At 39.8% G+C, this 26429-nt stretch overlaps 1 protein-coding gene across 6 annotated transcripts in view; it reads right to left on the reverse strand.

Annotated features, from left to right (window-relative positions):
- The window catches only part of LOC121943806 (C-myc promoter-binding protein-like), an 88446-nt gene that overhangs the window by 42667 nt on the left and 19350 nt on the right, over window positions 1-26429 (reverse strand). For all 6 annotated transcript variants that reach the window (XM_088072233.1, XM_088072162.1, XM_088072076.1 and 3 more), the window contains exons 2-12: window positions 24505-24835; window positions 18516-18762; window positions 15935-16004; window positions 13143-13312; window positions 8076-8371; window positions 6299-6365; window positions 6014-6072; window positions 5399-5543; window positions 4275-4450; window positions 3652-3752; window positions 1585-1800 (exon numbers count right to left, since the gene is read on the reverse strand). In XM_088072233.1, the coding sequence (XP_087928359.1) occupies window positions 1585-1800; window positions 3652-3752; window positions 4275-4450; window positions 5399-5543; window positions 6014-6072; window positions 6299-6365; window positions 8076-8371; window positions 13143-13312; window positions 15935-16004; window positions 18516-18762; window positions 24505-24815 (1858 nt within the window). In that variant the 5' untranslated portion in view covers window positions 24816-24835. The remainder of the gene's footprint in view (window positions 1-1584; window positions 1801-3651; window positions 3753-4274; window positions 4451-5398; window positions 5544-6013; window positions 6073-6298; window positions 6366-8075; window positions 8372-13142; window positions 13313-15934; window positions 16005-18515; window positions 18763-24504; window positions 24836-26429) is intronic.

The following is a 26429-nucleotide window of genomic DNA, read 5'->3' on the forward strand; positions in this document are numbered from 1 at the left end:
GAATGCCAAATTGTCTGGTGGTCGATGTGCTCAAACATGCACACCAGTCATCAATAACTGATCTCAGTAATATTGGTTTTATCCCCTTAGCTACTTAAATCATTTCAGTGAGTTCTCAGATAATTTAAGCAAATATCAGCCCGGCTCTTTATCCAAATAACCTTGATTTGCAAAATGACATAAGGAACCAACTGCACATAAGCTGAGATGTCACCCATAAGTGATTTCCAGATGTTTGTAGATGAGACTCAAAACAGTGACATCAGGGGGGCTCATGCTGTTATAGGCCTGTGGACCCATTTAAGAAATTATCCTGTTTTTGACAAAGAGCTACGACACTAAACTTGACAGAGTGACTGATATATATTGAGTCTTACTGTACCAATATTGGAAGAAAAAGCTCCTTCTAGATAGAAAATGTCAGTGTAAACAGGTTCTCTCCAAAAGAAAAGATTTCACTTTAACATTTTACAATACTCGAGTGAGAACAGTTATTCTTGACCTTGGAAATTGTAGTCTTAGAAACTCAGGATCTACTTACTGGCTTAAGTCATACATTTAGAGTTGAAAAATGGCTTTCAACACGCATCATTCCTCTGGCCATATTGTTCACATATTTAACAATACAGTAAAAACTAAAAAATAAATAAATAAATAATTGCTTTGTATTCTCATATCAATATCCAATCATGTTTTCTTTCCTGCATCTGTGCATTTTCTTTCCTCCTCGACTGCCTGGCTGACTTTTTAAACATACTTCCATTAAAAACATCATTTTAAGTTTCAATTATAATAAAGCATTTGTTCAAACATAATTCTGTGATCATCCTCTGATAATAATAATAATAATAGTAGTGTAATAACCTAGACTGTGATACCATGAAACCGTGATTTTTTTTTTTTATATGGTTAACGTACCGTAAAAATCTCATACCATTGTAACCCTACCACTATCCCGTCGGCACTACACCCTCAAGGCCTCACTGTGATTGACATCACATGACATGCTCCCTTCAAATGATCAAGTCAAATTCCTCCCAATGTTGTATCCCACATGTCTATCATTTTGAACTCAGAAATACTGTTCATCAAAAGGACACCTCTCAAAACACACCAAAGCTCCTTCTGATTATATTCTGTTAAAATGACTATATACAAACGTTTCTATGAGCCTCTAAATTATGGTGGTTGACCTCCAAAAGCTGCCATTATTAAAGGCTTTCTAGTGTTTGTTCACTAGAAAGCACAGTAAACCAATAATTCTGCAGAGGGCTCAGTCAGCTGCATCTTTCTGAGGAGGTCATGGTGGACTAGCTTGTGTCATGCACGACAGAACACGTCTTCAGATTACTGGTATCAGAACAGCAAAGCTTCCCATCTGTGATCAGTAAACATTATTCAGTTACATTTCTTTTAGAGAAAAAAGACTCAGAGTGGACTTGTTTAGGTGTGTGTGAGGAGTTCAGGAGGAGGCTGCTGGGGAAAAAAGGACGGCTTAGGTCATCTGTTCGCCCCATGTCCCATGCACTGCACACAAATAAATATTTTTTATGGCTACAAACAGAGTGACATTATTCCAGATACCTTGCAAGTCAAAAAGTGAGCTGGCGTCTGTGGCTTTCTCGGAGGGTGCCTGTGTGATGGGTCGTAAGAAGGAGCGGTAGCCTTTTAAAATGGCTGCCATGAAGCGGAGGAAGGCTTCCTGGATCTCCAGCTCCAGCATGTGGAGGCTCTTTCCACAGCTCAGCTCCGACGAATCACTCATGTTCAGCTCCAGCAGCCCATCAGGCCGCTGATGACCTGAAGACAAAAGGGGGGAAAATCAGCAGCTGTCACTTCATGCTGTATTAAAATCTCTTCATGTCAACATTAAGGATGAATCACCACTTCTGCTGCTGAAAATGTGCCATATTTTGAATTTTGATTAAGTGGTTTTGATCAAAGCATATGTTCTGAAAGGTCATACAGCCAAAGCACTGCTTTAACTGAGCAAGTATTTGTATTTCAAATGAGGATTTGGCTTTCATTAAAAGGAAAAATAAACTCAAGTTGACATTCACATCCATGAAGCTTAAATGTCTCCACTAAAACCTCTGGCAGGCATATCAATATTCAGCACTTCTGGCAGAAACTGGGTAGATTTTCAACTTCACTGAATCAGAAAATTCATTTATTCAATTTCTGCAGCTCAATAAGGAGCAAGTTTCATGGTCTCTCAGTGAGCATGCTCCAAGAATAGAGGAGAAAGTTGACAATAATACAATGAGCACAATGACTGGGCAGACAAGTAATTAGGAAATTATACTATGATGGGATTATTGCTGGCTTTCAATTAGTGGAATGGAGAGCCGAACAGTACAGACCGAATGGAAAACAAACTGTTAAGACAACGAAATCCAAACACAGATGATGAATAAAGCTTAACACAATGTGATTTTTTGTATTATTTCGATTACACTGAAGATCAGAAATATAATCCAAAAAGATACAATGCCCTACATTGGTTTGAACAAATTTCATGTTAGTTTGAATTTGCTTGAACTTGACTCTTTGGAAAAAAGTGACAGACCTTTCACTTTCTATTCAGTTACACAGAAAAATAAAAGTTTTTGTGTGTACAGGGGGAAGTGAAATTGAAGGACTTTCAAGTATTTTTCCAACCACTCATTTTAATGTTCAATGTTGAAAGGGTTTTCTCCACAACTATCTCTGTAGTTTTGCTCACTGCTAAGAAGCAAAAAACAAACAAACAAAAAAAAAACATACATAAACACCAAACATAATTTCAGCCTGAATTCTTTCTTAAGCAGTAACAACTTAGTCTGGAGGATTAATACTGGACTTTCAGCTCTTTCAGAGAAAACTCCACTGAGTTCAGACTGTATACTTACAGCACAGCTACACTCATGGATAACCAAGCCTCTGACCCACATGTCAAACAGCAAATAAACCATAAACCCTCTCTAGACTGTCTGAATCTGAGTGGAGCACTGCAGGGATCACCAGATTTCAAGTCCAGTGGCTGCTAACTCTGCTGTGATTCAGCAGCTAACAAGCGAAGCTAGCTGTCAAAAGCCAGCGCTGCAACCAACAAACTCCACATCAACATTCACAGCTCCATCTTCTACAGTCAGAGACACAGGGCTGCTGAATTTCAGCTCAAAACTAATGGATTTCCCTGCTCCAGTGTCAACTTCTTCCAGGTTAATGAAACACCCTGGCACCAACTATTTACTAGCGTTACCATCCTGTTGGCGCTCTGAGCTCATACTGCTCAAACAGCATTAGAATGTAATTCATGTACAGCTTTTGGAAGTTTTTGGAATCCTAACTTAAAGCATTTTTAAATATGTTTCATAAAATAATTTATAATTGTGTTCTCCTCTCACTATTATTCACATACATTTTTCAGGGATGAAAATCCGAGATTTTCACGGCATTCCATTAATGAAACTTCTGAGTACCAAATTTAAGTATTACAAGCACCTCAGTGCCCTGTACAAACCCTGAAAAAAACAACTTATGAATATAAAACTTTGATAAAAGTGTATTTACATGAAAGACTGAAAAAGAATGAAGGAAGAAATGAAAGTAATACAACAAAATCGAGCACACTTTTGCAATCCTTTGGTCTATCAGCTCAGAACTCACCATCAACCAGCTGCTGGTACAGATTGCTCAGCACATTCATCAGGTTTTTACAGGCTTTCTTTGGCAGGATCTTCCATGTGAGGGCTCGCTTATCTTCGTTGCTGGAAAAGAAGAAGCATGAAGTGAGCTGTGGAGAAGCTGAGAGGCCAAAACCAACATGGACCCACTGCTTTCCAGGGGTATTCAGACCACCCTGATTCTGTCTGGCTGGTAATGAGGCCAAAATAAATTATATCAACCATTAATGACCGTACCTGAGCCACCAGAAAAATGCATTCTCTTCATATTAAAATGAGTCTGACTCTACAAAAATAAACATTTCCTCCAGGAAAATTGGCCTGGTCTCTAAACTTAGAACTCATGACCTGGCAGTTATGTGGTCTGAACAAAAAAAGATGCAGCACAAGAAACAATGTTGAGTTCTCCACTGGAAGTGCTGTACAGTATATACGCAGCTCACTGTCCTGCACTTATTCCCTACAATATTCATCATAAGGGGCAACTAGGTAGCAAGGACTGATAAAGTTCAGTAAAAGTGTCATTTTACAGATTTTATTCCTCACTTCAATAGCTTGTCTAAATGACTCAACAGCAATGGGAAAGTTTTTGTGTATTGCACTCACTGGAAGATGGTGTTTGTGTCCAGGTCCACACAGCTCACATCCGGTGGGGGGTCATAAAGATCAAAATAACGAGAGTCCACTCCTACAATGAACGGACAGGGGGCACTCAACACGTCAGCCAACGCCAGGGGGCACAGAGGGATATACGGACACGGCCAGTGGAACGGGAAGATCATCTGAGGATGAAGATGAGAAAGTGAGATGAAAAGCAGGACAGGGCTCCCTTGTTAAAAGTTGCAGGTTTAAGTACAATGTGTCACCATAAAGTTAGCAGTACACTTGAGCTTTACTATGAAAAAACTAGTTACCACCACAGGGTTGAATGCCTCCACACAACAGTCGAGATGCAATTACAGTTTACATCCATGTATGTGAAAACATGGATTCTTCACACACATCTTTCCCTCAGCAGCATGAAAGGTCGATACAATCAGCACAGTTTTAAGGTGGGCGCTCAAAATTAGCGCCACCGACAGTATCTAACCAAACGTCTCGGCTTTCGTCTCTGACCTGTGATGTCTAGCAAGAGCCAGAAAAGCACTTAATTAAATCCTATTAGACATTTGTGTGAAATTTTAGGGTATGAATTATTGAACTAGGGCAAAAAGCAAATTTTATGGGGTCAGAGTGACCTTGACCTTTGACCACCAAATTCTAATCAGTTCATTCTTAAGTCCAAGTGAATATTTTTGTCAAACCTGAAAAGATTCCCTCAAGGCGTTCTTGAGATATCGTATTCACTAAAATTGGACGGACGGAGAACCCAAAAAATAATTGCCTCCAGCCACAGCTATTGCCTGAAGGGAGGCATAAAAACACTTTCTAATGATGTAAATGAAATTGGTTCAAACACTGTCTGCTAACAACCAGAATTCCCTCACTTTAAACACAGTTTACAACTTTTGCTTCCTATTTCCACAACTGATGGAGACCAACACAATAACTATATCAACAATATTAGACATCAATAACTATGATTGCAGAATTTAACAAAAAAAAAGAATACATGTGCAAAAGCAAAGAAGAGGAAAGCCGTATTAAGAGCGTGAAGCCAATGTGGTCATTACATCCCTCGTTGGAGGTTGATAAGAAACATCTCTGTGCAGCTAAAAGCAGTAACTTACAGACACCAGAGCCTCAGTAACGCTGGTCAGTACAGCGGGTCGTAACGAGTGAACCAGGATCTTGTGTTCGGTGACGGCAAACACCAGCAAGGTGACAGCGTTCTCTGGTCCGAGGTTCTGGAGCAGCGTGGAAAATCGACCACCACTACAAAAAAGCACAATAAAAAAGTACAATATTATCCGTACTTATCAAACTACAGTATCTCAATCTCTCAACTTTTTCTGTGCACTGAACACATTTTGGGTTCCAAAATACTTATAAGATTCAAATCAAAAATCATCTCATCACAATTAGTCTGCATACTGCCATACTATCTATTCTTTTTTGACTCTTCGAAGGGATTTAAAAGTGTGTAATATAGGAAAGCTGACATACATATCTTAAACCTATTTATTTTCTCATCAATATGCATCAGAAAAAAACAACAAACTACAACAACAACAAAAAATACAAAACAATCTTACAAACTGTCAGACCTCTCCAAGGTTGAAATATGTTATCTGAACTACACTGTTATGCACATATACACTCAAAATGCATAATTCCTTTAAATTTTAGCACAAAATAAGTGCTGTCAGATATCCCCAGAAAAATGCATGTGAAGCTGCTCTTACCTGAGCGGTAAAGGAGAAGACACTGGCTGGCTCAACATCAGGCTGTCGTGAGGAGAAAGCTGCAGAAAAGCTGGAAAGTGAGATAAAACCAACCAAGCAAAAAAAAGCCTGCACTGAATCATTTAAATATTCATCCATAATGGAGTAACCTAAACTGCTGTAGCCCACGGGCAATCCTCAACTCCTTCAGAAAACAACACCATTGTCTGCAAATTTCTGATAAATCCCCATTTCTAACTGGCACCGTGTGCAACAAACATCTTTACCCTTGTGACCTCAGCTTACCTGCACCAGGATGCGAGGCCTCTGAGAGGAAGGGAAGGGAACTTTGTGCATAAAATGAGAAATGTGCCTGTGAAGAAGAAGAAGAAGAGTAAGGGGGATGTGAGGCCAAAAATATCAGCAGATGGTAGCCAAATAATCAGTCAATGCACCTCTCCCAGACATGTAGGACTTATGAGCAGCAGTAAAACATGAAAAGCATATCAAGTTGTAAATATCCAACCTAAAACAACTAAGCAACAGAGAAAGGCATCGGTGAGGTATTCTATATTTCTGGACCTCTTTTGTAATTTGGTATATTACACGACATGTAACATAATGTTTCTGGTATACAGATGGTAAAAATTTAAAATATAACATCAATATTAAACATCAGGGTTTGCTGTCAGTCCCTCAGTTGCACTGCATATCACATACTGATAATATCTACTTTGATTTATTGAGGCTGACACCATATAATAACTCCCTGTACAAGAATGTTGCACCTCTGTCAGCGAAAAACTAATAAATCTGTCTGAAGCCCCACTCAGACAGGATTTATCTCTCTAGTGGAGGTGGGGTGATTTTAACATCACCTGCACTGGTCACTGACTTTAATTTTGCCTAAACATTTCAACATTATCAGGTAATTACTTGGCAGCATTTCTGTTGAAACAGAACAGAGGCGTGAAACTTTCCTGGTCATCATCAGTACAAAAGACTAAACAACTGGATTGGAAAATATCTGGTAAAAGGGTGCAAGTTTATGTACCTAAAAAACTTTTGGAAGAAGATACCTAATACTCTGGCATCACTGGAATAATTTACAGATGTGAATCAGTCTGACAACTCTCAGTTCATTTTTGATTTCCTGCAAGGGTTTCAATGGGCACAGACCAAAATGCCTCTGGATGCAATTTTAATTATATAAAACCAACAGAGCATTGTGACCTACAACCAATCAGAGCAACCAAGTGACACTTGCAGGTAGGGGCGGTGTCCGAGCAAGAAAAACATTGAAGTGCGTTTCTGAAGACAGATAAAACTAAAAATAGACAATGCTGTAAAAGAATTTCCATTTATATTTGATCAGTGCTGCTTAGTTTGATCTGAGAGCCAGTGAGGCGGCTCTGTTAATCATCGTACCAAACCCCCCCCCATATTAGATAAATGGTTATGATCGGCCTGCTCAGGATATAGTCGGATGGGAAACTGGCTGAATGGAGGAGGACCGGACGCAACTGCCAGAGCAAATGAAACATGAGCTGGCAGATTAGTCTGGTTCCCTGGCTAGGTATTTGACACTCCCAGGGTGCATTTCGGCAAGAAATATCCAATCCCTGAGCTTTCAACTCTCTGACTCCATTTTTCTTAATTTTATATTAATTCAGTCACAGCAGTATCGTGTTTTGTTAAAAAATTCAAAATCGCTGCCGCTCTGATTGGTGCCTCTGACTGTCTTCCTCTCCATCTCAACAGCAAATGAGGCTCATGGGTATTGTAGTATTTAGAGCCACTTGCCATGCAAAAGGAATCAAAACATGATCTCTCAGAGACAAAGCTGAAATAGTTAGTTAGTTAAAAGTTTTTTAGAATTATCTGTGTGAGTCTTTTGTTTCTATATTTGGTAACATTAAGGCCATTAATTAAGGAAAAACTTGAAATGGGGAAAAAAAGATGGAGGAAAACCAAACAGAAACCAGTGGCTCCTTCAGCTTCACAGTGTGTAAAATAAACAATTAGGAGGACTTTCACTGAGCATAAAATGGTGAAATCAAGAGATTAAAAAAATAGAACTCACTTCTCAATGGGCAGGGCATGAGGGCCGGAGATGGAGTAGCGGTAGAGGAATGTGAGGAACTTGCGGAAAGCGTCAAAGAAGGGCCAGTGTGAAAGCAGACATATACACTTGTTGGTGTAGACCGAGCTCGGGGCTGTAGTGTTGCTGTTAGTGGTGCTGCTGGTGGCTGTTCCTGTGCGGCTGGAGGAGGAGGGTTTCGGTGGATCCGGGCTCAGGAGACCCAGCTGGGAGCGCTGCTGATCAGTCAGACACTCCAGTGGGAACAGCTCATAGAACTGAATAGCAGCACCGTAGACCTGAAACAGAAAATATTACATATACAGCTCACAATCTCTGCAGATGTATCATAGCTATCCCAGCACAGTGTAACTGAAGACTTAAGTGCGGTATCCACATAGGATAACAAACTAGTCTTTAAAGCCACACTTTATCTCATAGGCATTTATGATGTGACACTGCTAAAGTCAGATCCTTCACAATACTGGATTTTCTTTCAAAGGTCAAAGTGGCTAAGTATGTATGCTAGCCTGCTGCACTCCTTTTGTTATTCCTTCTGGTTTGCTTACAGTCAAGATGGCGGAGAAGATAAAAAAAAAAGGTTGTTGGGTTGTTGTTTTTTCATCTCAAAAAGTGCCTAAATTTAGTGGATCATAACATATTGAATATTTGATTAATTTACATTTTCTCTGATTCAAAATGAACCCAAACTGTTTCATGGATGTCAGTTTTAAGCCCTGACAAAAGCCAAAATAAGGCATGCAACAGACCGTAAGGCTCCTTGTTTTTAAGCTAGTTTCCTGAAAGCGTTGCTTTATGCTTTTGTGACATGATTTTCATGATGACTCACGGCCTCTACCTGCCCGATAAAGAAGAGTGAGGAGTCAGTTATCAATAATGGTATAAAACAGTCAATAAAAAATGTTTTTACACAATTATGAATCACTGCAAACACAAGAGGCCTTTAAGCATACAGTCATACATGTGCATATATGATATTAGGCTGATTGGTCCAATAGGCTGCAGGATTAGCTGCAGATAAACAGATACACGCACACACGCGCACACACAAGACTAAAAAAATTATCCTCTCTTACGACAGGCAGAGATGATTATCAAAACAGTTGCCAAATAATTTTTCATTTGGTTGACCGACCAATTAATCTGCTAATTGAAACAGTTTCAGCTCTACTTTGCCAATTTCATCATCTACAGTAAATGTCTGTATGCACACACAGACACACGCACTTCTATACGTACAAGGACCCTGATTGACATAATGCATTCCCAAGCACATAACAAGTAACCTTAATCTTAAACTTACTTTAACCTTAATTATAAAACCAAGTTATAACCTTCAAACTCTGAAAAAGTGGTGAGAACCCAAAGTGTATTCATTTCTTTTCACTGTTCAACAAAAAAACCTAGAGGTAAAAGTCCAAAAGATTAACTGGAAAACTAACAATAAAAAGGAGCAGACAGTTAAGAATCACCTCTGCACTCTTTAATAAATGAAAACATCCACAGGTATAGAGAAATAAAGTTATTGTAGTGCACCTCTGTTTAACCTTTACTGAACATCAAATACCATGAGTGCCAACAGTGCACGAACAAACAGCAGTTAGCTGAGCCAGTATCAGCCAAATAAATCCCCTCTGCTTCCTGGAAATATGACACTTTCCCCAATTCACGCACAGATCAGAGCTAACTGGCTTATCTGCTGGCTGCCTATGTGAGTCGGTTTTCAACATTTTCTACCGAAATGGACCACGGTGGCCCATGTCTTTGTTTGCTGATAACTGAACTGGGGACGCCTGTGTGTTTGTGTGAGTATGTTGCGTTCAGAGACAAGCCTGTGGCATTGTTTTTCTATTCTATGAATATGAATGACAATCTCTCCTGTTTATTCATGTGTATAATACAAACAAATCATGTTTGGTGTTGTTTTGTTGTTTCAAATTCAAGTCATCTAACCAATTCCTACTTATTCAAGTGGCTCATACAGCTTTGACATGGGTTTATTCTGTCATAAACAATCTGCAACAATCAAATATTCACAAAGACAACAAAATGACAACCAAGACAGGATTTAGGTTCCAGGATAGTTTATAATTCAGGTGCGGCAACAGCTCACATTTGAGTTAAGATTACTTTCTGAGTACTCAAAAGTTGAGTTTAGATAGTGGTAAAAAGAGTATGCTTACTCAAGCTATGTACTCAAATATAATTTTGAGGTACTTGTACCTTATTTCTTTCCATTTTCTGCCACTTCACACTTCCACTCGCCTATATTTCATTACTGACATTTATCTGACACTTAATAGTAACTAGTTATGATTTTTTTTAAACAAAATATATCATTTTGTGAAAAAAGGCTGGACCATTACAGGTTTAATAATCCAACAGTGTATAAAGTAATTCAATTTTTTTCCAACTCAAGCCTCTGTCAATGTTAAATTCTACTTACTGGTTATTTCATCGGTAATAATACTAACTTATAGAAGCCTTTTTACATAATGGACACTTTTATTTCTGAACACTTATTCCACCACTAAGTTTAAGGTAGCAGTCAGAGGTGGGTGGCCACATTAAACTTTGGATTTCAACACCTTTAAACTTCTATTAAGTTAAAGTTACACATGCAGAGGGGCGTCTGGTGGCTCAGTGGATAGAGGAGGCGCCCCATGTATGAAGGTAATGTCTTTCCCGCAGTGGCTGTGGGTTTGACTCCAGCTCACAGCCCTTTGCTGCATGACGTCCCCTCTCTCTCTCTCTCTCTCCCCCTTTCATGCTGTGACTCCGTCCTATCCAATAAAGGCAAAAATGACCCCCAAAAAAAATCTTCAAAAAAAAACAAACAAAAGAGGATTCTTGTGTGTGTACACATTGGTCAACAGGTGACTTCTCAGTTAAACATGGAGTCCTAATGCTGCCAGAATCCTGCTAAGTCTACCTCTGCCCTTGGCCAGTTAAAAACACCAGTCAGCATGAACACTGTCCTCGCCAAATATCCCCCTGCATGTGCTATAGCAGCAGGCCCTCCAAATTCACATGCAAATACACATATACGCACCTGTACACACACACAAGCTTGACTCAGCAGCAGCAGACCACGGAGGGTTTGGCACCAGCGATTGCCGCTGACCCCTAACTGGCCTTGTTCAGCAGAGCAGCTGCTATCTAAACATCAGTAGGCCGTGGACGTTATTTGTTTGCAATCATGATTGTGTTTCACCACATAATTCACTATAATGTGTCAACATGAGCCTCGTCCCAACTGGCCCACTTTCCAAACCCACAGACCAGCACTGCAGAAAGGGGCTTGAGTTTGGATTTGGAAACCAAGAACTTGTGTGTGTCTGTTTTTCTGTGTATGTGGTGTCTTAAGATTAAATTAAGGTTCTCTGGGCTGCACATAAATGAGCATTCACCAGTGTTGTTCAGACACATTCATGTGAACATTACTTAGGTTGTACAGATCGGGGTATTATGTTTGAAAACGGCAACAGGGTTGGCCCTTGAAAGTCAGAAACTCCATTTCATCAGTCAGAGCCCCTCAGTCTACTTAAGTTGAACAGTCATTTTTTTCCTATGCAGTGTAATTCTGGGAATGTTTTGGTCCCCAGATTTTGCTGCAGAGTGTGTACTTTCATGCTACTCTTTGCAACTGCAGACATGCTGCAGCAGCACAGAAGGAGAGAAAGACCGCACCATGAGGTGCAGCACTGACCATGAGGAAGAGGAGGATGAGGGACCACCTGCGCTCTCATGAGTCAAATAAGCTAAAAGTAAATACAATACATTTTTTATTTTCTTTTTCTGGAGCGAGCGCTGAGCGATTGAGAGGAGCGGGATGAAATCTGAGTGAAGGGTGGAGCGACAATAAGCGGAGCCACCTTCATCGCCCCTGAGCGGGCGAGCAGGCATAACGTACAGCTCCGTGCTTGAGGAGCTGGAATTGTCATCGCTCCACTCCGCTCACATGCTCTGCCTGCATGTAAGCAGAAGCGTAATTTCAGCTTTAATGGCTGTACAGCCAACAAAAAAGGATCAAGTCTGATCTGAATTGCCTCAATCAATTAAAGATGGTGAGTCCTGAAGTCGCAGCAAGTTGCTTCATACATGCTGATCAACATTGAATTGAGTGTCAGGGAGGATTTTCAGACGGTGTGATGATAGTGACTTGTGATGTCAGGACTCTAAAATCGCCCTCTGAATAATCTCTGTTATATAGTCAAGTGTGTGAAATGTGAAGTGCATTCAAAAGTTGTTTAGGATTTTAAGAGTCTTTAAGCGTTTTCAGTTGTTACAGAAGTGCCTCTGTATTTCTGTCCCAACTGACTTTAAATACTCAAATCTCTGTTGACGTCTCTGTAGGATTTGGTTCATCCATTTTAGATAAACAACATATGCTTCTCATTAGTGGTGAAGACTTCTATTTCCACTTGATTGTTTAGACAATCATTAAATTGTTAAGATCATATTTTCTAGCTCTGGTAAATAACGACTATGTGAATCAGGCTAGAGACACAACTGCAAAGTGAGCCAGCTAGTGTAACAAAACTGTACTTAAAGGTTTTTTCAGGCCTAGAAAACTAGAGTATAATATTTGTGGGGACATTAGTCTGCATGTAAACTGATGTTTGTCCATAACTACATATTGTATATGTGAGCATATGTGAAAAAAAGTTGTAAATAAATTATAAAGTGGTGAAACAGTTACAACATTGTTCAGCTGGATCTTTGCATTTTGTAATTTTTTTCAGCTAACATGCCTGTCCTAAAAAAAGAAACACTAGATGTGGGGGTACAACGTTTTTGACCTGACAAAGGCAACATGCGTGCCTGACCCACTTTCCTCTCTGGCATGCAGAGCATTGTGGTTTTCTCATGGCCCATTGAAGTGTGTTAGTGTATGGTCGTGTCAGCTGTGTAGATGGCAGTTAGAGTCTGTTTTTTGAGGTTTAACAGTCACTGGCTCCTAATCATACCTGTTTGTTAATCTTCTGGATGAAAAAAAGTAAAAGAAATTAGAGCAGAAATGTGGACCTGTCCATTCATCCATTTTACCTTCTCTCCGGAGGCTCCGGTGAGGACAAAGGTGGAAAAAACAGGAAGGGAGTATTTGGTGTTCGCTGGCCAGCACTCAATTGTGGCCCCCATGGGAAGGCAGAAGAGAGGGACAGACTCTGGCAGAGGGAATGACTCATAGTCCTCCTCTGGATATCTGCTGAACAAACCTGGAACAGGAAGAAACAAAAAAAGACCACAAACAAACTGAGAACTCCATTTATAGAGCTGCAAAGTGCAGCCTTCCCTCTGTGATAACCAATTAACAGCAGATCAAGATGCACAATCGCCTTTCCATAAAGTTTAAAAAGAAAAAAAAAACAAGTTCAGTTTATTATAATCATTATGATTATGTACCACTTTATTATGCCTCTGTTTCACTGGAAAGGCCTGGCTTTCTAACAAGCAATTAGGGCCTGGTAATCAGGCCTTTGGGTCATTAGTCAGTGTCGGTGGACACAAATTAGAAACAATGGTATAGTGATTTTCAGTTTGTGCACTTTCTTAAAGAGAAAGTTCTCTTCTTAAAGATAAAGTGCAGATTTTCAAAGTGGGGTTGCATGAGGTACTTATCCACAGTCAAGGGATTAACTACACTGGATGGCAATCGGCTCACTTCCAGTTTGGAGAAACGGAGCCACAACAGAAGCTAAGCAATGTGCTTCTGTGGACAGGGGTCAGGAGATACTTATTTTAGCCACCTAAAATATGTCTCACTTTAAATGAAATCAGTGTCAGTTTAAATGTACACTATTTTTAGAATATTTTCAAAATTTTATTGTGTCTTCAGACAGCCATTTCTGATGGGGAACTGAGGCTGTTAGCTATCTATTCAAAAGAATTAATAATTTTACCTTACAGAACAGGGAGGCTGTCGGTCTTCTGCTACTTTGATCAGTAAGTTTGTTTGTTATTGTGTGACTCTGCTGTTTTTAAGGGTTTGTTTGGAGTCACCAAAAAACAACTAATAGGATTTAACTAGTTTGGACTCTCTGGCCTTCAAAGATCAGCTCTGTCAAGACAAATTGCTATTCGTCAAAGGCGCTGAAGTGGGCGATATGGAGAAAAACAAATATCACAAAGTGTTTCACCATAAATCTCAACATCAATAATGTGACAACATTATACAGTCGACTATTGGTGCTTTCACAAAATATTTACACAAAGAGATTTTTGATAAATAATCATCAGTAAGTCTGTTAAGAAAATGACATCACTTTACAGTAATGCAGCCTTCAAAACCAGAAAAAGATCAAACTTATGAGATTACATTATCCAAAGTCTAAGACAATATCTAGTCTCATACCACAATATACCAGATAAATTTTCCACTCTCTCTGAATAATTAAAATGACTATAGCCCACAACACCAACATCCAATATTCACTCTCCTTTTAACTCTAATTTGATCTCCACCAAATCCTGACAAAAATATCTGGTTCTTAAGCTTTACCACTTCCCTCAGCAGCTAGTTGCTAAGTTAATCTGTCTGCGGTATGGTAGTCAGACAGGTGGTTAAAGAGTTTATCAGCTGAATTCAGCTGCCTGATGCTGCTAGAAATGGAGCTGATAAGAGAAAACTTTGCTGTAAAAGCAAAACAATGAACTAAAAAAGGTTAAAAACTCGACTGCGCTGCAGATTTGTTGAAATTCTTAAAGACTGTAATGTGCAAAGGACTGACGTACTGTAGTCATTTGATGTTACAATATGTTTACATAAAAATGCACTGATTATACAACTTCAAGAATTATAATAGTATAATTTCATGAAAGTTCTGCCAGTTCTTCTCTCTAAAATACAGACTATTGTATTAAACACCCCAGGGAATGCCTCATATGCGCACAGCTCTACAGCTAAATTGCACATTGACAATATGTCCTTCCAAAATCAAAATCATGCATCTACCAATAAAACAAACTTAGCTAGTTTAGTTTTGATCAAACTATCACATTAGTCCATAAATAAAGTCAGATGTTGCAAAACGTTTCCAGAACACAAAGCTTGATGCGTGTGGGAATATTGGGGGCCTGAAATGTTAAACTTGATTTCTGTGAGCTGACTCATCCAAAGCACTAGTGAGAACCAGATAGGATCGCTCCATTCACAGTCTGCTGCATATTTCTAGATATGTACAGCAAAACATCAGCCAGCCAATCTGAGGCAGAGCCAAACACAACCACAATGAGCCAACAGTGTTATCAGAGACAATCTTCTGTCAGCTGATTTTGGCACCAAATAGACTGATGAATTGATGTGAAATAAGCCTCAAATTACCATTAAATATATAACAACCATTTAACCCTTTTGAAGGGTAAGAATATTGGCGTGCAGAGGCTTATCTCATCACTACAATTCTGAGGCATCAACACGCTTCAACAAGCCTGAACTTGCAAGCCCAGCTGTAGCAGAATGTCCTCATGCAGCCGGTGTGCTTTGCAGCAGACCCTCTTCTCTAGAGACATTTCTACAACAACACACAGCTGCAACAAATGGAGAAACAGGAGGTAAATTCAACAAATCAATATTTATGACTTCAAAGTCATTTTAAGTTCTTCTTGTCCAATTTCTTATTTGAACAAGGGACATTCCAAACACATCTAACAATAACCTCATTCTCTAAATATTTGTTTTTCTCACACAGGAAACCAGTGATTAGTGGAAGAACTGGGAGAGAAGAGAAAGTATTTACGCTCAACACGGTTATCTGATATCTCATATTACCAGGAACAGGAGGCACACATCAGTATTTGGATCTGCGCGCTCTAGTAGTTATAGGATTAGGGGGTCTTACCTGCTTTGTAGGCTATTGTGTTGGTTTTGGCGACAGACTTCTTATAACACAGGTAGACAGAGGAGCCCCACTGAAAACAAGAGCACAATGGAAGAAGTAAGCATGTTGTTTATCAAGAAAAATACACGCCAAATTAGGGCCAGTCAGGAACAAAATGCAAAACCCCAAATAACATGAAATTTGGAGCTGTGCCAGGAACTTCCTTTCAAAGATAAATTACAGCTGGAAGTTTTTAAAGGGCCACTAAAGTGTTTTTGCATGTATGACGCATGCTCCTTTAAGGCAGCACCACATAGGTGCAGTCTAATCCCATTTATAATTTGTCCTAATTAAAATGTCTCTGGAACCCAATCAGTAATAATCAATTAGCTGGAAATTACTCATACTATCCCTCCAACAGTTGAGACTGATACATCCCAAACAAAAGTCCAATTACAGTAATTTGCATCTAGTAACTAAAACATTAGCATGTTGACAGAAGTGATAAAACATCTGATAAACATATTTGTGTGGATTAGTCACTCACAGGGGAAATGATCTATGGAAACTAAAATTTCCAATAAATCTTTAATAACCTGGGGCTGGACATGAAGTATGCAGCCAGAGCTGTGCTGGAATATTAAAATGATCTTCACAGAGCCTACAGTAGTCAGATTGAAAAATGTGTGTAGCTAATTCCCATTTTTATTGTGGGAGCCTCGACTTCTCCTGCATGCGCAAGTCTCTGTAGATTTATATACTGACTCTAAACACTTCCTGGCACACTTACTCTCAGCGTGTGGAGGCTTTAAGACACAAACTACACACACTGAGACACATGCTCACATGGTTTCTCAAGGGGGGTCTCCTGGTCTATGAAATGCCAAATACAGACCAAGTTGACACAGCAAGGACTTTTTACAGGATCCTAATTAGTGCGTGAGAGAGAACATGGCAGGGCAGTGGATAGAAAGAGATATTTTTCTGCAGCAATAACACTGGGTGAGGATTAACCCAAACACGAGAGCAGAGGCTGTAAAACTTGAAGGACTTCCCCCTCCTCAAAAAGAAACCAGACTGGAACACGAGAAACACACACAGCATTAAAAAACTTCCTGAGGCAATGCGGGATGGTTTAAGACAATTTTCCATAACTGGATGTACTAGCCAGGTCAAATGACTCAACTAGGGGCTAAAATCTCTCTCCTAACTACTTAAAAACCATAATCAACTAGAAAAAGAAGTAACAGGTGCGATGCAGTCTTTTTCTTTTTTCTTTGTCCTTCACTACACTATAATGTTTCAGAACAAAAGACATAGAGAGGCTCTGCTTAGCTATAACATTTTTTCAACGCCACTCCATCATTTCAAATTCTTTTACTGAAGACAGGATGGCAGTTGAATCTGCCAGTGTTTGTCAGGCTTACTCAGAGTTACTGCAATAAGGCTCAATGTCTTATATCGCTGACTGAGGCTCATACCACCAATTTAAGTCTCTCCTTTATTAAAACATGTGGAGAAGGATTTAAGCGAAGTGAGGCACGACAGTGGAGTCGAGGATTCAAGACTTAAAAAAAGATCCTGACATTTTGAATTTTAGACAGGGCTCTGACAAGATGAGCAATGACGTCTGCCGGATTCAAAATGTCATCGAGTAATGTGTAAATGACTTGTTATGATGAACACATTTCAGTAATGAAAAAATTGACATTTCTGGGGTGCACACTTACACTTACCCTCAGCCTGCACCCTTTTACCCCAGTAACCCATTTTCTTCATTTTCCACCACATAACAAGGATGTCATTGTTAAAGCGGAGAATTTCATGCAGTCATTCTGTTGCCCTGGATGCAGAAATCAGACGTCCCCCTGTATGCTTGTTGAATGCTTTTGTAAAATGGTGGCTCTAGAGAGAAACCCTTTGCTTTTTGACTCTGAGGGAGTGACAACACCTTACTGTTAATGCACCAAAACTCAAAACAAAGACAAAATACCCGTTTACACACGCACGCACGCACAGTTGTGTTTGTCACACACAAACACACACAAAGTAACTAGCAGCCTGCAAAAATGCAATTACTAGAAGGCTATCTGGATCAGTGTTCTGGCACTTTGTTACTTAGCACTTTTTCTCACAAATCTGTTCAACAAAATAGTGAAAAAATATCTGACATCTATGTGTAAACAAGTTAAAATTCCTGTGAGCAAGGTTAGAACCAGCCCTATTTTGGTCATGCACTCCATCGCACGAAATGCTGCCTCATTTATGATGCCTCACAAAGGAGATGATGGCACACGCTGATGTTGCAGGCGAAAACCTCCTAAACCCTTTGCCCTGTCTGCACATTAACACTGACACAGAATATATGAAAATCTTCACCCTTAACAAACTTTTACAAAAGATAGTTTTTGGTGACCTAAAAGACATCGTTAATGGACGAAAGGCCAAAACACCCAAAATAGGTATGTTTACAAAAAAACAGTGTCCGTGTGGACAAGGTTTCAGTAACGCCTCCTCATTAAACAAGACATAAAAATAACACTACGAAAAGCAACGTCACAACAGTTATTTAGCATTTTCTGTCCACCAGTGTCTCTCTCACCATGCTGCTGTTGAGATTCTTCTCCACCTTGCAGAAGGTGTGCGGGGGCGTCTCCCCCTTGCTCGGGATGATGATGCAGATGTCGGTGACGGCCAGGGCGGAGTGCGGCTGGCTCTCAGGCGCCCGACGGTAGGTGACGTAGATACGCTGGGAGGAGTTGCCGCTGATGTTGGCTGGACGACCGGAGGGTGTGGTCTGGATGAGGTGGCAGCCTTGCTTCAGACGCTCCTTCCACTCATACAGCACGCTGTGGCGGAGGCACAATGAGGCAGTCAGCCAAACAAAACTCCACATTGGTGTGTACCTATTAGTGTCATTACCTTGTAGATTAATCAACACAATGTGCGGTCATGATCTCATTGGGACAATTAGGTGGAGCTCCCCGTTTAAGTCTAACACTGGGCGTCCATCCCAGTTTTCAGCAGCTGACAGAATGAAGTTGATTAAGCTTAATGTCTGCTTTGCACCTCATAAACTGCTAAGCAGAATTGATGCAATCCATGAAAAACCAATAAGGGATCTATGAGCTTTAGCTTATAAATTGGCAGGTGGAGTGCACAGATGTCTCCTTAATATCAAGCTCAAGGCGACTTTGAAACCCAATAACTCTGGCCACACTCACAGGAGGCTACACTTGAAACAATAACATGTGAGCTGTGTTTGACACACGAGTAAAAGCTGAAGAAAAACGTACATGGAAATTAAAACTGCAGATGTCCCTTTTCACTTACAGTAAGTCATCAGTATGGTGGTATTTCAGGTTTTTTTGGTAACTCGTGATTATGATGGCAGCTGGTAAAAGAATGTTCGGCAGCTGTGTTGCATGCAAATGCCATATTCAATATCACGCAACAGTAACATGGCAGCTCACAGAAACACAGGAAACTATTGTAGCCAAGTGAGAAGCTCCAGCTGCATTTAAAACTGACAGTGTCTGAGGGCTTTGCTGTGGAAAGCAAGGGATAAACACAAAATTGGCTGGATGGACACTGTATTTAGAAGCAGCGCACATTTAATTTGTAATGTACACTCATTACTCTCTATTCCCTTCTTATCTTTGGACAATCCTTTAAAGCAGGGCTGCAACTAAAGATTATTTTCATTGTTGACATTGACGAGTGTTTCCCAAAGCCCAAAACAACATCCTCAAATGTCTTGTTTTGTCCACAACCCCAAGATATTCAGGTTGTTGTCATAGAGGAGTAATGACACCAGAAAATATTCACATTTAAGACACATTTTTCCTTAATAAATGATTTAAACTGATGAATCAATTATCAAATCAATTAATTTATTAGTTGACAACTAATCTTTTAATTAATTACTCATAGTAACTCTAATTTAAAGTAGCACACACTTTTACATAAATGTACATTTACTATTGTTGTGCAAATTATTTGGAACACTTTTTCTTTCAAAATCACAACTGAGATTGTGTTGAATCAACATTTTTAAATAAAAATAACAACTTCTTTAAAAATGTATTAAACCAGGATGACCTTTTGAGATTAAAATTCAACAAAGAAAAGTTTCATCACCTATCAAGAATTCTTAAAATGAAATTTAATTTTGACTCTAAATCAAATCAAATTTGGGATTAGTTGTATCTGACAGTCCTCATGCATGTAGGTTTATGTGCAGTGCCCTGTCAGTCAAAACATATTAACCCTCTACAGCATTTTAACAAGGCACAAGAGGGCACTCACACAAAGCACTTAGTGGACAAGTACTCAGACATACATAACAGTAACAGTAATTTTAAAAATCCCTCTTTGTACTTCCACCATGCACTTATCCTCCATTACTGCTTCAAGTGGAACTCAACTGCCATTTTGTGGCACAATCTGAAAGCTGAAAAGAGAACAGAATTTAAAGTGGTCAACTTGGGACTTTATTGGTTTTTTGTCTGTTTTTTATTTTGTCAGTGCTCATCTCAGTGGTGATTCTGCTCTGCTCACAGTCAGGACAAACACTGTCCACATCTTCCTCTGCTGTTACACCAGACCAGTCCCCACCAACAGAACGGTGCAGCTGTTCTAATGTGTTTGTTAAATTAGACCTTGAATGCCTCTCCAAACAGCTGGAGTTGTGTGAGGAGGTCAGGGTTTTAAACAGTATTTTCCAAGTGAAGTGGCCCACCTCTGATAGAAAATGACATAATAAAACATTAAAAGGGTTGTGAAATAAACTATTAATCTTCAGGGGAAGAGAGCAGAGGTGCTATTTCACACAGAAGATTCATAAATTTACCTCTGAGGGAGGCTGTGCATTTGGCTCAAGTTGTGTGTTGGTGCGTTTGTTTGTCAGCAGGATTACAGAAAAACTAAACAAACAATTTTCATGAAACTTGATGGAAGGATGTAGCATAGACCAAGGAGGAACCTATTAAATTTTGGAGTGCATTTGAATCACATGGTGGATACACAAATCAAAACCCACTTTTATAGACTTGCTTTTATGTAATGTCTTTTTATTAATTTTACCTTTTTAATGTATATTCTATTTACTGTATTTCCTTTTATTTGTGGCTTTATTGCTTTTATTGTTTCTGCTGTTGTATTTGGTCTATTTGTTTGTATTATTTTATATTGACATTTTGGTTTCTATTTATTTCTGGTTCTACCTTCATCCTAACTCTACCCTAGTTTTGTCTCGCTTGTGTTCAATAGGACTATTTGGCTTTCCACTGTTGTAACACCGTGTATGTATCCCTTTTCTGCTTTGCTTTATTTGTCAAGGCACTTTGTAAACTCTGTTTTTAAATGTGCTATATTAATAAAATAATTATTATTTTTATTATCTTTCCCCACTTTGCAATTTACAACATTCATAATCTAGGCCAGGTTTGGAGGCAGCTGAGCCAAAATGGTGGCGGCTGGCAGTGCAGTGCTAACAACAGCAACAGTGCTGACAGAGCTAACAGTGTTAATAGGGGGTATCTCACAGTCACCAGGGCAACACTGGGGGCTGGGGGCATGGAAGCTGAATGTTATACTTCCACAACAAGGCTCTCTCACTGCCACAGGTCGGGTTAATGTTATCAGCGGTGCAACAGCCCAACAGTGCTAACAACAGCAACAGTGCTGTCATCATACAGCAGTAAAGCAACGCCATCGGAGCACCGCTCCCCCATGCATGGCCAGCCCAGGTAGTGCACAGTGCAGAGCATCAGCAATTAGCTAGTCAGCTGGGACACTAATAACAGTTTGCTGCTAAATGAATGTCCTTAATTTCATATATTACACCTTCAAAATTGTGAGATAGGACGTTTGACCTTAGCTGAGCTGTGCGCTCTCCGAGTGCCCTTCTAGTTAATGAGTGTGGCTATTTTTAAGGCAATCAGCTATTGACGAAAATGAATATGAAATGGGATGTGTCAATGATTGTGTGGATTACCACCTTTGCTCAACAATTTCCTGGGTAAAACCTGGAGGTGCAAATGCAAATTGTCCTCTCTAGAAATCAGTTTTGAATAAAAAGCCGAATTTCTATATTGTAATATGACAATTTGTCACAAAAAATACCAATTATTCCATCTGCAACCTAGGCAACAACTCACTATCACACTATCACATGAAGCAATGAGTACGTCAGCTTCCCATTAGTCCTACCAATGTCTGGGAAGTGCAGCCCCTCTGGGCTATCAGCACACAAAAGCTGCTGATACTGTCCGAGCAGAGTCTCTGTGTCAGTGCCTGATAAGCAGTGCACTCTGTAGTGTCAGAGGCCAGTATGAGCCTCCTTAGCATTGTCACCACCTGCCTCCTGCCAGCCAGAGGTGAAAATGAACTGAACAGACAGTACTGAATTCCCCCAGTTCAAAAGATGTTGCTGAGGAGGACACCTGTAACAGCGCTTCACAATACTCTTTTTGTTGCAAAATCCCAATGGGGAACGGCTGCAAGGTAGACAGAAAGTGGCTGCTAAGGAAAAGTGCTGCACAGGAGGGATTTCTGCACTTTCTAAAGTCAGAGCTCTCAGCTTTTCAAAACCAACATGGACATGGACCACTCTCTAAACACAAACTCTACTTCTCACCCACAATAGCAAAGAACAGCAGGGTAACGTCTCATGGGAGGTAGAAAGCTGACAGAAGCTAGCAGTTACAGAAACAACAGCAACCACAATGTTTGCTGAAAGCAGCAGCTGGTCATTACTAGGAATGAGACTAATAATGGACACAGCAACATGCTGCAATGCATAAAATAGCATGGCCATGTGTTTATTGTGTAAGCTCTGACTTTGCACTTCTTTATGATGATCTATTTTAGTTGTCTAAAAAAACATCATAAATTTAAAGCAAATTTCTAAAAAATTAGCAAATTAAAATATGAATCGGTATTTCCATCGACCACTGATTGGATCATTTATTCTACAGCAGATGAAGCAGGAGCAGGAACTGCAACATCAAGCATGACCAAATGCATTTAAATACTTGTTTCCTTTATCTCATCCAAAGCATAAAAACTAGTCTGTCTTTTTCCCGCCTTACCCTGTGACTGAAGAGATAAAGAGCTGCATTTGTAATTATTACGACAAATGGATTCGTCAATATGCATTTTGTGGTCACAATGCATTGCCAACACTTTTCTACAGAGCAGCCTGTCCAGAACTGGTTGTACAATCTGACTGCAAAAATTCAGAGACAGAAAAGATTGTGTCTCCCTGCTTGAACAGCCTGCTATTATGCAAACACAAGTCTTTTTTTTTTGTTTATATTTACACTAAAACTCACACTTTCTGTAAAATAAACAGGATTCTACACAGACTGGGAATAAAAGGTTCATTTTCCTAAAAGCACTGTGTCATTTACCTAATGAGGGTTGGTCAGATATAGTTTATTTCCTTAAGATGTGGCTATAAAACTGTAATTTGAGCCTGTGCGAGCTATTACCGAGCAGGAATGCCAGCCAGTGACATTATACCAGGGTTGGAAATTAGCACCACCAACCAGCCAAATGCTGATAAAATATGCAAGTGGCTGCTAGATTTGCTGAACTCACCCGCCCAAAAAAACAAAACAAAAATGAAGAAATAATGTTCAATTATTGAGTAGCTGGTATATTTCGTAATCAAATAGCTTAATTTCCAACCCTGTATTGTATTATATGATGATTTTTTATTTAAAAAAAACATATATATATATATATATATATATATATATATATATATATATATATATATATAAAAATTACAAAAAATTTGTTCACTTTGGTTGTATAACAAAAAATGTTTTTTATCCATACTGGCAGCAAGGCTCCATGGATGGCAATGTCAGTTTACCACTTTGGTTCAGAATGAAATCTCATGACAAAGAGTTTCATGCATTGCCATTTGGGTTGCAACAGTATAGTAAGTACGATAATAATCCCAGGTAATGTCATGGTATTACAGAATTATTATTTTCAGTCGGAATGACCCTTAAATGAATGTAAACAGAAGGGTTACTTTTAGTTAAACAAATGCTTTATCACTATAATTAAGACTTGAAACTGTATTTTAATGGAAGTATGTGTAAAAGTATCCATTTTGAAAATAAAATAAAGGTGAGATTCTCTGTACAGTTGCATTTTTTCACTATTGTAGATAAGCAAATGTATACAATATGATAAATGTCCACTTTCATATCACAGTATGCCCTAAAAAACAGTATATAGCTGCAACCCTAACTGCCATAAAATTTTGTACATTTATAATCAGGATGATGCTTAGTGACTTTGGTGATCCCCTTATTTTTACACTAGCGCCACCAAGAGGTTGACATTTGTGTTTTTTGGTGGGTTATCTCAGCATTTTTTGGATGGAACTCCTTAAAGCTTGGTACATACATTTATGTCCAAGGATGAATTGTTCGAGCTTCGATGATCCCTAAAATTTTCACAACTATTATTATCATCACGTCAAACTTTTAATTTGTTGATTTTAATTTGAATTCTGGTTTATGGTTGAACACCTGAGAAACAAACATCAAGATTTCTTTGGTACTCACCCTAGATCAGTGAGGGGCGGCTTGTCTCGACCTCGCCTGTAGCACAGGAAGATCTGGGGCGCCATGAGTCCGCCACTGTTTAGATCAGCCGAATGGCCGGTTGGTGTTTCCTCTACACAGGTGAACCCTGGCGGCACCTCCTCACCCATCGAGCGGACCACCACAGCCACATCGGTGATGGGCGCCTTAGGCTTGGCCGTCTTGTGGCAGACGTCATCAAAGTGGATCTCCTGGTCCAACGGCTTGGACGGGTCCGTCAGACCGGCCACCACAAAGTAGTCGGCTACACGAGGGCCTTTGTCCTCCATCATCTCCCATCCCCGCCGACTGCCTGCACGGTTACAGAGGGAAAGAGGAAGAGAGACACAGAGAGGGAGAGAGAGAGAGGGAGGGGAGATTGATTTTCGTCGTCGAAGCAGGTACAGACGGCTCTTGCGTCCTTGCTAAGGCAGTAAAATAAAAAATCTGATAGTCATAAATCTTACTGAGGAGAGGCCAGTAGAAGGGCAAATGAAACTAGAGGCTACACTGTGTGGAGGAGAGGGGCTACTACTAGGTACCAGGCAGCCATTTTCAGTTCAGGCAGATAGCTGATGGTCTTTGACCAGACTGACTTTAGTTCACCAGCTAAAGGTTCAGTGTCCCGGCTCAAGGACACATTGAAAAAAACACGCATCTCTGACCAACACAGAACATTTGTTGGTATTGTGGATTTTGAACTTCTCTCTACACTGAACCAGCAGGTAAAGCCTGGCTGGCTACACAGACCTGAGTGTGCATTTTAAAAAGGGAGCAGTGAGGTGTTTCTTCACACTTGACATTCTACCTCAATTACAGGCAGGTCCCACATAAAAACCTGCTGATTAGAAGCCTTGTGATATCATGAGGCCTATTAAGCATGATGATAAAAGCCAAACAGTAGTTTCCTTAATCTATCCTAGGTAGGGCATGTCCTGACGGCACAACACCAGCTACACATTCAGAAGAAACACAGGCTGAAAGGTATGCCATCATGTGTGGGTAAACATGTTAGCACCACAGAAATGCCCGAGATGTCGGTCCGGTCCAGTTTACCAGCTTAAACTGGGATGATTTATGCAAACCAGCTGAACTGGAATTTGTCATTAGGGCACATTCTTTTCTTTTTTTACAAGTAGCCTCCCACAGCGCTACGTCCAAGTCAAATTGCCATAATAATAAGCAAGATGACAGCTTGACTAATATAATATTATGTTTATAAACAGACTAAGGTAGCCACTGGTGTCACACAGGTCAGCCGCAGAAATTAATTTACTGCCAAGAGATCAAATTTCAGCAGGTTGGGAAGGGGGGAAAGCAGTGCATGCTGTGTCTTTGTTTACTTTTTGGGGTATGAGAGGAGACATGGCAAATCTATTCTGTTTGAAAGGCTAAAATGGCATCAATATGACAACATTTTGGATTCAAAGCCAACGAAAAAATGGTCCTTGCTGGCTGCAGGTGTGTGAGCTGAACTTATTACTTTGAAAGTGCAACAGTTAAAGAGGACTGGCAGATTCATTCATTCAAGTTTAAATGAGGAATTATTTATATGAAACCTACTTTTTTCACTACAAAAACCTAAACAGTGTCAGCTGGCTGGAGGGAGATTGCTGGGAAGCTGACAGTTTCTGCTGAGGTTTATGACATCTACAAACAAGCTAGGCTAACTTTACTTGCTGTTGATTATATTTTATGCAATTTACTGCAAATACCACAGTATAAAATGTATTTTCTGATTTAAAAAGTATCGCTACAAACATAGGAAGATAGCAAACAGGCTGGGGACCCATGTTTTAAGTGATTTTGAGCGTACAGCTGATAGCTATGTGGTTTGTTTACATGAAGTAACAGAGGTGCATATTTAATGGAGTCAGTGTGGACAGAGAGCTCCAGTGTTACGTGAT

The sequence above is a fragment of the Plectropomus leopardus genome, chromosome 1 (assembly GCF_026936395.1).
Source record: "Plectropomus leopardus strain MGB_pleo_1.0 chromosome 1, ASM2693639v1, whole genome shotgun sequence".
Taxonomy (NCBI): Eukaryota; Metazoa; Chordata; class Actinopteri; order Perciformes; family Serranidae; genus Plectropomus; species Plectropomus leopardus.